Source organism: Pseudophryne corroboree, chromosome 10 (genome assembly GCF_028390025.1).
Source record: "Pseudophryne corroboree isolate aPseCor3 chromosome 10, aPseCor3.hap2, whole genome shotgun sequence".
Lineage (NCBI taxonomy): Eukaryota > Metazoa > Chordata > Amphibia > Anura > Myobatrachidae > Pseudophryne > Pseudophryne corroboree.
In genome coordinates, this window is record NC_086453.1 from 200261091 (window position 1) to 200275450 (window position 14360).

Genomic DNA, 14360 nt, shown 5'->3' on the forward strand with positions numbered 1-14360 from the left:
GGAACTAATTGTGTCCAGTAGCCTAAGAAGCAGAGCCTATCATTTAAGTAGGTCTGCTTCTCTCTCCTCAGTCCCACAATGCAGGGAGCCTGTTGCCAGCAGTGCTCTCTGAAAATAAAAAACCTAACAAAAGTCTTTTTCAGAGAAACTCAGGAGAGCTTCCCTGTAATGCACCCAGTCTCCTCTGGGCACAGGATCTAACTGAGGTCTGGAGGAGGGGCATAGAGGGAGGAGCCCGTGCACACCCATTCTAAAGTTCTTTATAGTGCCCATGTCTCCTGCGGAGCCCGTCTATACCCCATGGTCCTGACGGAGTCCCCAGCATCCTCTAGGACTTAAGAGAAAACTATACAAATCAATAAAAATCACTGTGTATATTTGTAGATCTATGATGTGTTGCCTTAATGGGGAGGGCAGGAAGTTGCATCCCTGCTCTCCACGTGTTATTCAGGAAGTGCCTCTGCAGCCATAGCCAGATTAAGGGGAGGCGTAGGGGGTTACTGTATCCCGGGACCCCCACTATCAAGGTGTCCCTTGATTGGAGCACACTGACATCCCTAGCTGCCCTCTTGAGCATCAGCAGAACCAGGCAGCAAGAATGTGAGCAGGACAGTATGCTGTCCAGACATAGACACAGAAGTATCAGGTTTCATGAGCTAACAATGGAGCTTCCTGACTAGGGGAGGTATATAAGGGGGGGGTCGAGCTGTAAGCGACTCAGGGATCCCAGTTTCACCTCCCCCCCTTCCCGATTATCTGGGTCTTGTGCAACCTGCTATCTAATGAAAGTATTCTGGTCTAGAGAAAGAGAGAAACACACACAGAGAGTCCTCCTGAGTCCTGTCCCACTGTGTCCTGTCCCAGTACAGACATTGCTGCTATTCTTGCATGTGACAAGATAAATTATAGATTTTCTTTTCTTTTGTATTTTAAGCTTGTTTAAGTTGTCTTTGTTCTGCTACAAGAAACCTTTATTAAATAGATGTCTCTAAATTAGGTGGAGCTATGAGCAGCACCATGGCATTATTAAACTATTTGTTTAAATTTAATATACACCATTGATTTAAATTTAATATACACAATCCATACCTCCCAACATGACCAATTTCAGGAGGGACAAAATGGTCTTTACCTGGACTTCCCTCTTAATTTATGATTGCAATCACCTGTGTTGAAATACCTTTCTTATCAATGAAATAGTTCAACACAGGTGACACCAATAATATATCAAGATGAAAGTCCAAGTAGAGAGCATTTTTGCCCTCCTGGAATGGGTCATGTTGCGATATACACAATCTAGTATACACCTCCCCCCTCCCCCCCTTCCCCCTGGCTCCCCTGTCTGAATTCCTGGGCCCCACACAGGCTTAATCTGGTCTGTCTGCAGCCATTATTCAGTATGATGCAGTGAGTAAAGACACACTTCTGCAGTTCTACAGAGTCCTATGGTAATTTTTCACAGACCGCTTTACAATATTCATACATTGTTGGAGAAACTGTAACAGAAATAAGAGCTGATATGTGTATTTGTGTTTTGTTTTCAAAATAAACCAAACTTTTGCTACTGAAAATCTACTACTTGTAATGCAGACAAATAGTACATCTAGGAGCCTTTTATTGTTTTACTATAGATAGCACCTAAACGGATACAAGAAAAGTCTTTCCAGCGAACCTGTCATCTACACGGGTTGGGTATGTGTGACTGGTCACAATACCAAAATCGGGATCCCGGCTGTTATATGGCGGCTCGGTGGCTCGGTACGCTCGCCACAGATTCTATTCCCACTCGATGGGTGTCATGGACACCCACGAGTGGGAATAGTCCCTGTTGGTCGTCATGCCGACCGGCGGGATTTTCAGATGCCGGGATCTCGGCATTGGTATTGTGACCAGCTGGTCACTTAAACGCATCCCATCTACACCAAGCAAATCCAGCCATTTGTAACCTGAACCAATGTACACAACAATACTACATTTTAATAAGGAACAAGTTTCATCAGACATAAATATTTTATGATTCAGAGATGTCATTTCGTTCACAAAATAACTGCCTCTACTGTACAAAGGCATCAGGCACCGTTTAATGAACTGTACAAATTACATGTCACATACAGTATGTATCCAGACTTTCACTTTCAAAAATAGTAATCCAAAAAAAGAAAAAATTTACTAATCCAATAAGATGTTAATACACTATTATAACTGTAAAGCCTGTACTCATAGGTTCATTTATTTGTGTGTAGGTGTGCTGGCGAGTGATCAAGGACTGTATTCCTGTAATCTTCATCATCATTACTGCCACCTGGATGAGACCGTCAAAGTTCAGCTGAACACCACCAAGTCAGGTAGGAGTCTTAAGATTATAAGTGAAATGGCTTCACTAACCATAGAAGCTATAACTGTAAATAGTGAAGTGGTTTATAGAATTTGGAGACAGTTTTATTGCTGTTAACTTGCTGATTTCAACAACAAAAAATATTCCTTGTGCCTAATTAGAATTATGGGGGTCATTCCGAGTTGATCGTAGCTGTGCTAAACTTAGCACAGCTACGATCATCTTTCCTGACATGCAGGGGGACGCCCAGCACGGGGCTAGTCCGCCACACATGTCAGTCCGGCCCCCCTCGCAGAAGTGCAAAGGCATCGCACAGCGGGATGCCATTGCACCTCAGGAGTAGCTCCCGACCAGCGCAGCTTTAGCGAGCTGGCCGAGAGCTACTCCTCGCTCCCTGGCCCGCAGCTGCTGCGTATGACGTCACGCAGCCACTGTGGCCCGCCCCCCGTTCGGTCCGATCACGCCTGCGTTGGCCGGACAGCGCCTATGAAATGGCGGCCAAACACTGCCGTTTCACCCCCTCCCGCCCATCGATCGCCTCTGCCTGTCAATCAGGCAGAGGCGATCGCTGTCCTGCTATGGCCTTCGGTCGCCCCGCAGGCGCACTACGGCGCCGGCGCATGGCACCACTAAACTGCTAAACGCAGAATAGTAGGAAATAGAGAATGGTGCAAGGATGAAGAAGACCAACAGGCATAACAAGCCAAGGCACAAGGAGGACATTTCAAGAAATACATTAAATGTCAAAATAGCCAGACATTAAGCATAATACTGTAAATAAGAAGTAATAGGCAAGGTAAATAATAAGGAAGTGTCATGTGATCACCTTACATTTGCTACTTTTATATGAGTCAGGGGCTCGTAAGTTCATCCCAGTCACCCGGAGGCATGTAGGGGGTTTTGCCCCCCCCCATAAAAAGAGGAAAACAAATATGGTGTGTACTGTATGTGCGTGTGTGTATGTATATATCAGGGTTCACCGGCGGATCCCATCTTACAGTCCAGCAGCAGTGGCGGTGCACCAATGCTTGTTGTAGCGCGGGCTGAGTGGTACCTGGTGGGAGCCGTCCTGTCCCCTATTGCAGGTGTTAGCAGGGCTCCTGGGACAGAGCCAATTAACTATGCAGCAGCAGTGGGTGCACCACAGATCTTCATTGGAAGCTGCTGTAAACCACACAGGTGTTGCTTTACATGCAGATGCTCCTTCAGGGCTTGGAGCCTGGAGGCTGGCATCTCCATTGCCTCTGTGAGTTACGCCCCTGATGTGAGGACAGGTTGAGTCTCCTATATCTAAAATTCCAAAATATGAAATATTCTGAGATACGTAATTTTGTGAGTGCAACTGAGATAGTGACACCTATGCTTCTGGATGGCTCAAAGTACACAAACTTTGTTTCATATACAAAATGATTAAAAATATTGTATAAAATTATCTTCAAGCTATGTGTATAAGGTATATCTGAATTATGCATAATGCACATAATGCATTATGTGTTTAGACTTGTGTCCCATCGCCACAATATCTCATTATGGTATGCAATTATTCCAAAATACGGAAAAATCTGATATCCAAAATACTTCTGGTCCCAAGCATTTCTGAAATAGGAGACTCAACCTGGTGTCTACTTTTGACAAACCCACTTTAATCAGGCACCACCCTCATTGCATTGTTTAGTTTGGTTCTTTCTCCTCAATCCCTGACTGTTACCTTGTGCACTGGTGGGCTTATAAGGAAGGTGGGAGCATAGATAAAGGGATTAAGGGAGAGATGCAGGGCATACTGTACCCTGGGCCCCCCTTTATCAAGGGGTCCTCCGGCCAGAGCACACTGACATTACTAGCTTTCCCTCTTAAGCAGCAGCAGAACCAGCAGCCAGAATGCAAACAGAACAGTATTCAGTGCAAGCAGAGACACAGGAATATCATGTTTCATGAGCAACCGACAGAGCTTTCTGACCAGAGGAAAGATAGGATGGTGGAGAGAGCTGTAAGTGACACAGGTATCCCAGCTTCCCCTCCTCCCTGCCTGGGTGTCTGAGTACTGTGTAAACTATTATGCAACTGAACCATTTGGGTCTAGATATAGAGACACCCTCAGAGAGTCCTCCTGAGTTCTGTCCCAGTGTGTAAGTAGTACAGAGGCTGCTGTTATTCTTGCATGTGACAAGATAAATTAGTTTATTTTCTATGTGTATTTTAAGGATATGTTGTCTTTGTTCCACTACAAGAAAAGTTTATAAAATAGTTATCTTTCAATTAGGTGGGGCTATAAACAGTGCCCAGGCATTATTAAACTATTAGTTAAAAGTTAGAACTAATATACACTATTGGTTTAAATTGAATATACACAATCTATACCTCCCACCATGACCCATTCCAGGTGGAACAAAATGCTTTCTACGCGGACATACTTCTTAATTTATGATTGCAGTCACCTGTGTTGAAATGTCTTTCATATCATTTAGAAAGTTCAACACAGGTGACGCCAATCATATATTAAGTGGGAAGTCCAGGTAGAGAGCATTTTGTCCCTCCTGGAATTGGACATGTTGGGAGGTATGCACAATTTAATATACATCCCCCACTTTGCATTGGGGTTCCCCTGTCTTAAATGCCCCGGGCATCCCCAAGACTTAATCCAGCCCTGGGTGGGAGATGTATCAGTGCTTGAATTTATACTGTTAACAACACACACAGATGAAGGGCACTCAAGAAGATACAGGTGTTCTCTTTTAGAAAATTTTAATAAAATATATCTATTACATAGATTACATACTAGTACAGGCTGGTTAATACAATAAAATAAAATTAAATCAAAAAGACAATGTTATAAAGCACACAATGGTTATTTGTACTCAGTTAAAAGCTGGTCTGAGAATCAATGGGCAATTGTTAGTAGCATTTTATGCATTAGAAGCAGTTTAGTCAATTAGTAGTGTTTGAGGCGTATAGATATGTAAAGCAGGTACATGCATCTCCTGGTTTAAATTATTCCAAAGCAATTTTGGCAGCAGCGATGAAAAGGAAGCAGTTAATATTCACCTTCTGTATATGGTATTCTGAATTGCACAGTGCATAGTAATAGCTAATTCATTAAAAAGTTCCTGGTGACAAACAGCAAGTTTCTCAAATACCGTGCTGTGGGCAGGTAACTCCCGACTGCTGGTGCTTCATACCTCTTCTTGCAGCTTTTTCCAGAGTGTCCGCATCCCTTGTGCAAACGGTTATCACAGACTGCCAGCGGCTGGTACAATAAGTGGGTTTTTTAGCGCATTTCCCCGCCTCTCAACAAGTTCAGCGGCTTCCTCAGAAGGCTTCCTTGTTAACCGTCCGGTACTAATATGTAATCTATGTAATAGATATATTTTATTCAAATTTTCTAAAAGAGAACACCTGTATCTTGAGCGCCCTTCATGTGTGTGGTTTGCTAATTTCCTGGGAGCTGAGTGGTATCCCCATAGTGGCAGCCAAAGGCACAAGTGTCAGCTTTGAGACATATTTACAAAAACTATCAGCACCAGATAATTTTGTGGGTTTTTTACTGTTAACAATACAGATACAATAAGTTCACCTATTAGTAAACAATGAATAAAAGTAAAGCTGTCAATATAAAATAACTAAATAACTGTTAGCAAGAAATCTGCACAGAATTTGGAAACACGTTTAACTCATTTAGTTTGATTGCACCTTCTCACCTTTTTGTTCCTTTTAGAGCGCAGGGTAAAGATGTACTGGGATGGAGAAAAGGTCGTTGTTGTGGCTTTAGTTGGTTCCACTGTTGTTCTACCCTGTGAGAACTGGAACCACATATGGACAGACCGCCATCGTGAAGAAGACCAACAAGTGGTGCACTGGGATCGCCAAGCCCCAGGGATCCCTCATGACAGAGCTGACCGCTTGGTTGACATGTATGCATCAGGGGAGCAGCGGTCTTATGGTCCCCTCTTTATCAGGAGGAAGATGAATATCACAGATTCATCTTTTGAACATGGAGATTTCTCACTTCTAATATCAGGCTTAACAAAAGGAGATGAGGGAATCTATTCGTGTCATCTACACCATCATTACTGTGGGCTCCATGAACGCAGGATTTATCATCTGACAGTCTATGATCCACCCAAGGAGCCTCCCAAAAAAGAAGAACCCAAGAAAACCAACATGGGTTCAGCACCAGCCATAGGTAGTACATTGTAATCAGTAAAAGCATATGTTGAAATACTATCCCTTAGTAATTACGGGAGCCTCTATTTTCCATGTAAAACCATGCGTGGTTAAATTCATGAATGTTTTAGGGTATAATTCCTTGTTATTGTGTACTGTGTGACATATACAGTACTCTGCATCTATTGGCCAACGGGAGGTGCTTACCCGAGAGGGAGAGTATTTTGAGATGAGATTTGAGCTGGGGTTGTGGGGTGAGTTATTTGAAATGGATTCTGGAGGACACGGAGACCCAGTGTAAGGAACTGCAGAGTGGTGCAGCAGACGTGGAATTGTGAGAGAGGAAGATCTGTCTTGCTGCGGCATTTTAAATGGACTGTAACTGGGATAAATGGTTGAGGGGCATACTAGACAGAAGAGGGTTGTAGTGGTCAAGGGACAGACTAAATGGGTCAAGAGGTTCTTATCTGCATCAAATTCTATGTTTCTATGATAGAAGAGTGGATTAAAGTTTGGTAACATCTTGGATAAGGGAATTGTGTATTCCGGGAATATCACTAGTTTCTAGTGAGTCAATAGTTTCATGTCACCTGCCTCAGTTTTGTCACTGGTTTTTATTTAATTGATACAGTAGGTGGCATTCTTGTGTCCACCATATGGCTGCCTCATTGCATGTAAGTGACGGGTTCACTTTCTTTCATACATGTTACCACAGGGCATTTGGGATTACAAATGTAACATATAATCCACCATTCCTGACAACTGCAGTTTGGGGATGACTTTCAGTCAGATGAATCTATGCCAGATTTGTCTTTCTGTGAACTGGGCGTTTTGGTCTGAAAACTGTGAGGCAACAACGAAATCACATGAAACTGTACAGACTTATGGGAGTGTAATTGTGCTGTCATGAGTGTGTAGGTAATGCTCTGTGCTATTCTAAACCGTGCACGGGGAAGGGAAGCCTATTTCTAATAGTTTTTGCAAATAACATGGGGCTGGTAGAATTGCCAATACTAATGATTAGGGTAGGGTGTAAAATCAGTGGGCGGAACATTAGCCCTATATAAGCTCACATTAGCATAAAATCTGGCTTCCACAGCGACCCGTAAATACAGCCACTTCGTGTCCGACTCAGCCCCCATACAGGAGCCTCTATACTCTTCCTATCTCATATGTTGTGTTCTGCAATCCTGTCCACAGATTCCACCGTCGTCCGGGAAAACAAAGTGTTTAATGTTATAATTCCGGAAAACAGGCTTCACTTATTCCAACAACTCGGATACATCTTGGCAACTCTGCTGCTGTTCCTTCTCCTCCTCACAGCTGTGATCCTCATCACCCGCAAGCATCGCAGCAAAGGTAAGTGACACTGACACTAGCTGTGCTACAACTTTTTCCTGCTAGTATTTTCTATTTGCAATACATATTCACTGGCAAGCTGCTCAATCAGATTAATTATGTCAGGTGCTAAAAGGGAGTGGTAATTCTGGATAAGAAAAACATTTTGGTATCCCTAATGCACACTGAGTGACATTTGAAATAACACTACATAATAGCAAAATATACAGAGATCTTGGTTGCTTATATTTGCAAATATAGGGTTTAAGCAAAACCCAAAGGCCAAACGGCAAGGTGTCTCTATTTCACTGGGGGTCCTTAACACTAGGTATGAGTCCGGGGCGCGGGACCCCACCACGCCAGCACACAGGTGAAAATTAAGGACTTAGTAAGGGTTAATTAAGAAGCACATAGGTGCTATGTGTGATAGTATTTTCTATTTACAATTCGTAACAATAACAAAACTATGAATTAGGATAAATCAAATTTAAGGAAACATGAAGTTGGAATAACTTTTAAAAAATAAAAAATAAAAATGTCTGTATATAGAAAAAGAGGTAAATATACTGACATTTATTAGATTGCATTTCTATACAAGTTTTAAAGACTTTATTTGTTTACGAAAGGAACTGAAAGCCTGAAAAAGGGGCTTATTGATAAATGGATGACTAGAAGTCCGTTCTGTATGGGCTTTAAAATGGGTAGTAATCCTATGTCAGCCCCACTTTACAGTATATTATGTATTCTCTTTTATCAAAAAGAGCTATACGTAGGGATAGAAAATACAAAATTACATAGGTATAAGGTGAGCTATTACGACGGAGCAGAGATGGTTGGTGGATCGCGACAGTGTGGAGTGGGGCAAGCAAAAGTCAGAGCTGGGGAAGGAGGGGTGGTAGGAAATAGCAAAATGGAAGGTGCTTATACTGTAGTACATATGACACCAAAACTGGCTATTGAATGTAAATATTATGTGTACATACAGAGACTCATAGGGGGAAACTCAGTTAGCCGCAGGACTTCCCACAGCTTTTAGCTCCTGGGTTAATTGCAGTAAGGCAAGAATTGTGGGTTAAGTACTCAGAGCTATGCAATTACCATGAACCGTAAGCCTGTAGTAAGCCCCGAGGGTGCACTTAATGAGGATTCTGCTTGCATCCCTACTGAGATGTAAACAGAAATCTGCATTATGTGTATCACCTGGGCTCACTGCGGGCAGTCATTGAATAGCTTCAGGTTCTGATTTTAGGAGCTAAAAACTTGCAGTAAGTCCTGTTGCAAATTGAATTGCCCCAAAACGTGGAGAGAATAAATTTCACTGCTAGGCAGTCCTGGAGTTCATGTTGTGATTAACCCATACCTCTACAGAGCTGTTCACATTGGGATTCCATACAAATTGAGACAAAGGCACCCAGGCTGATGTATTAATTTATTTTTTACATTAGTAAGACGTGCAAAATACATAATTGAGAAATGAAAGAGCTTACGTTCTACATTTTACATCACAGTTATAATGATTTGGAAGGCAGCTTACTGGTCAGCTACTGTGGGTTGTCTAATTAGCTGCCCAGAGTCTTTAAATCTTGCTCGAGTTTCTACTGCCTAGAGCAGTGATTTTCAACCTTTTTTTACTCACGGCACACCAAACAATATTTTAAAATTCCCAAGGCACACCATCAGTTCCCCACAGACAAATAAAAAAAACCCCACACATTGGCCCTCACAGTAAAATAAAATTCCTCACATACATTGGCCTACACAGAAAAAGCAATACATTGCTAACCACATAAATCCTATTGCTCCCAACATGAATTATTCACATTGTTCCCCCAATAAATCCCTAAATCCTTTTTCTCCCCACATAAATCCTAGGGAAATCCTATTGTTCCCCACAGGAGAAATAACATAACAAATATTAGCCCCTTCCTGTCAGCTGTTTTCATCCCTGTCCCTCAGTGGCAGGAGTGGTTCATAGTGGAGTGCTGCGAATACGGAGCAGCGGGTGGTCGGGCAGGTGTGGATGTGGGTGGGCAAGGAAAGCTGTGGATGCAGGCGGGAGCTGGAAGATGTGTATGCAGGTGGGTGGGTTGGCTGGGTGGTGAGACGCGGCAGCCGTGACCTATGATATCACACTGCTGCGTCTTCAAGGCACAGGTTACAGCCACAGCATAACTGATCCTCTAAGAAAAGCCCGGGCCAACAGTTCATTCTGAAGGTGCAGGAAGCTGCTCTGGCTCCGCGGCACACCTTGCAACTTGTCGCGGCACACTATTGTGCCACGGCACACTGGTTGAAAAAGCCTGGCCTAGAGTAATAGCAGAGAGTAATAGCACCCTTTGGCCCTCATTCCGAGTTGATCGCTCGCTAGCTGCTTTTAGCAGCAGTGCAAACGCTAAGCCACCACCCTCTGGGAGTGTATCTTAGCTTAGCAGAAGTGCGAACGAAAGGTTAGCAGTTCTGCTATTAAATATTTTCATGCAGTTTCAGAGTAGCTCGAAACTTACTCCTACCTTGCGATCACTGCAGACAGTTCAGTTCCTGTTTTAACGTCACAAACACGCCCTGCGTTCGGCCAGCCACTACCCCGTTTCTACAGGCACGCCTGCGTTTTCTGCTGACATGCCTGGGTTTTTTAGCACACTCCCGGAAAATCGGTCAGTTACCATCCAGAACCGCCCCATTCCTGTCAATCACTCACCGATCACTTGAGCGATATAAAACAGTCGTTCGGCCATGTGGAAAACTACAAAGTTTTGTGTGAAAGTACTTAGCGCGTGCACACTGCGGCCCATACGCATGCGCAGAACAGCTGATTTTTAGCCTGATCGCTATGCTGCGAAAAATGGCAACGAGCGATCAACTCGGAATGAGGGCCTTAGTCTTTAGTGCATACTAGTTGGTAATGGGATTTTATGTAGAAGCCTATAAATATTGTTCTTCTTTAACTTAATCTATTCAAAATGCTGTCTGCTCTGTGATTTATAAAAATATATTTTAGCACTCTGTGGCAGTACAGATCCAGACCAATGAATGTATTGCAGTCTTCTAGGTAACATAAATGCACTGATTAATAGACATGGGCATTGCCAGTGCTTTTACAGCAGGATAAGCACATTACAATCAGTCAAGCTTATTGTCCTGATACACTGTCTCAGCTATAGGGGTGACTATAGTTGTCTTTTAATTAAACAAAGGAGGAAGTGCAGCAATAAGTGTAAAACTGAAGAAAAAAAAATACTTAGAAGTAGGAACATTTGTAAGGGCAGTACGATGGTGTAATGGTTAGTATTACTGCCTCACAGCACTGAGGTCATGGGTATAATTCCCACCATGACTCCAACTGTGTGGAGTTTGTATATTCTCCACGTACTTGCGTGGGTTTCCTCCCACAATCCAAAAATATACTGGTAGGTTAATTGGATCCCAAAAACATTAACCCTAGCGTGTGTGTACGTGTGGGAGGGAATATAGATTGTAAGCTCCACTGGGGCAGGGACTGATGTGAATGGCCAAATATGCTCTGTAAAGCTCTGTGGAATGTGTGTGTGCGCTATATAAATAACTGGTAATAAATAATCATTTTAAATTGTAGGTTTAGATGCAATTTAACAAGCCCATACTAAGCTAAGGCAGTGCAATAGAACCACCCAAAAGGAGATTTACATGTGACAACAACAATATAGGCCTTATTCTGAGTCGAACGCAGTCACGGCTATCCTTGTGTCTTTTGCCACAATTGTACCTGCAGCTTTAAGCTTATGCCGCTACACAACCCTTCCTGGTGTTCATCTGTGCAGTTTTATGCTTATGCCACCGCACAGCCCTTCACTGGTGTGCATCTGTGCAGCTTTATGCTTATGCCGCTGCACAGCCCTTCACTGGTATGCATCTGTGTCACTTTATGCTTATGCCGCTGCACAGCCCTTCCCTGGTGTGCATCTGTGCAGCTTTATTCATATGCCACTACAGAACCATTCCCTGGTGTGCATCTGTGCAGCTTTATGTTTATGCCACTACACAGCCCTTCCCTGGTGTGCAACTGTGCAGCTTTATGCTTATGCCACTACACAACCCTTCCCTGGTGTGCTTCTGTGCAGCTTCATGCTTATGCCGCTGCACAACCCTTCCCTGGTGTGTATCTGTGCAGCTTTATGCTTATGCCGCTACACAGCCCTTCCCTGGTGTGCATCTGTGCAGCTTTATACTTATGCCGCTACACAACCCTTTCCTGGTGTGCATCTTTGCGTTTGAATGTGCAAGTACTGAGGTGCCCACTCGCAGTGTCTATCGATGCTGCATTACTTGGTTGGTGCGTCCTTAGATGCAACATTGGTCGCATCATTGAAACTTGTACCAGCCCTATGGTGTAAAATAGTCAATCGTATTAGGATAAAACTATTTTGCATTGTATATGTATAATGCTGATACCCTGTGTGGAGTGAGTGCTCCGTATATAGGAAATGGGATGGCACAGCAGAAGTGCGAATAGGATGGGCTGAGTTTCTAAAGGGTCTTTACTAACCTTCACCCACGCCAGAACTGCAGCATGTGGAGGGTAGCTCCTCCTCTCCTCACTTCGGTCACAAGATTGTGACATCAGATCCCTGGCGCCGGTGGCAAGAGCAGGACCACCTGAAAGGGCAGAGAGGAAGATCTAGGGACTTGAAAATAGTATTTCTGGCAAAGTCTCATCATGGTGACCCATGTCCTCGTCACCCTTTACATATATGAGCACCATATACTACAGAGCGCATTAGTGACCCCTATATACTACAGACAGCATTAATAACTGCCATATACTACACATAGCATTGGTGACCATCATATACTACAGACAGCATTAGTGACCTCTATATCATGATACGGTATCCATTCACATGGTCGACCATGTTATGATCGGCAGTCATTAGGTCGACCACTATTGGTCAACATTGACATGGTCGACATGGACACATGGTCGACACATGAAAATGGTCGACACGTGAAAGGTCGACATATGAAAAGGTCGGCATGAGTTTTTAACTTTTTTTTCTTTTGGGGAACTTTTCCATACTTTACGATCCACATTAACTACGATTGGAACGGTAAAGTGTGCCGAGCGAAGCGGTAGCGGAGCGAAGGCACCATGCCCAAAGCATGGCGAGCAAACGCGGTGCACTAATTGGGGTTCCCAGTCACTTTACGCAAAAAATGACACAAAAAAGTTAAAAAAACTCATGTCGACCTTTTCATATGTCGACCTTTCATGTGTCGACCATGTGTCCATGTCGACCATGTCAATGTCGACCAATAGTGGTTGACCTAATGACTGTCGACCATAACATGGTCGACCATTCATACCGGAACCATCATGATACACCTTCACCACAACAGCGTGTGAGTAGTTTACAAACTGCACTGTTTCAGAAATACTGCCACCTTTGGCCCGAAAGCCAATAATCATCCCTTTGCAACATGGATAAATCGCCCCTTTTACCCATGACAACAACAAGTGATATACGTGCAGATGGCCTATTACACACCTTATATACACACCAAGCCAGCACATGACACGTGACATACTCCATGGGCTACGCGCTGCTGATGTAAAATGTAGAGGGTGGTCATAATAATGTGACTATAGATATTGTAAATAAGAAACAACAGCTACAGCAGCTTCATTTTGTCAACGTTTCACGTGTCTTTTAATGCACACCTTTCGTCAGTATATATATATATATATATATATTAGCTGTATTAACCGCATTGCCCGGGTTTAAATTTCCAGTTATTCAGTTATCAATGAGTTGGATGTAACTGTCAACATATTAAAAATAATTATTAGCTTACTAGCCCTTCCAACACACCCATGAGGAGGCTGCCCAGTGTCGTTTTTGTTTTTGGGGTGTCGCCATTAACCCTGATCCCCAGCTTTTCTTTCTATTCAGTTTTATAATCACTTTTCCATTGTGAGATGGGTGTAAAGTTTTCATTCTGTTATCAATGTTGCTATTCAAAGGCTTTTGGGCACACAACATTTTTTGTCTTCTCACCTTCATTTCTGTCAGTTATTTTAGTTCATTGAGATGTGGTTTTGTCAGTCAGTTATTTCAGGTTATTGAATTATGGTCATGTCTGTCAGTTATTGTAGTTCATTAAAGTTTTCATCCAAATTTATCCAGTGAAAAGCCCAGACAGGCTCCCTGTGTCAAAGTTCTGCCCAGCATACACCAACGTGAGGGTCTGACCGGGACTCCAACCCCCTAGTATGTCTTCTGGGATCCAATGTTACCAGTCTATGAAGTTTTCTTCCAAATCCATCCAGTGGAAGGCCCAGAACAGGCTCCATGGGTCAAAGTTCTGCCTGGCACATTCCGCTGTGAGGTCCAAACGGGACCCTAACCTCCTAAAACATTGAAAGTTTTCCCAACTGTACCACTTCGCGTTGGTTTCATCCCAATCGGTGCAGAGGTGTCTGAATGCATAACCGGACAGACAGACAAACACACAAACAAACAAACACACAAACAGACCAAAGAATTATATA

General features: G+C 43.3%; 1 protein-coding gene across 1 annotated transcript in view; it reads left to right on the top strand.

The window, feature by feature from the left end:
• Nucleotides 1-14360, top strand: part of MXRA8 (matrix remodeling associated 8) — a 121778-nt gene that overhangs the window by 93717 nt on the left and 13701 nt on the right. Inside the window, exons 4-6 of the mRNA XM_063943024.1 lie at nt 2244-2345; nt 6048-6515; nt 7697-7855. Of these exons, the coding sequence (XP_063799094.1) occupies nt 2244-2345; nt 6048-6515; nt 7697-7855 (729 nt within the window). The remainder of the gene's footprint in view (nt 1-2243; nt 2346-6047; nt 6516-7696; nt 7856-14360) is intronic.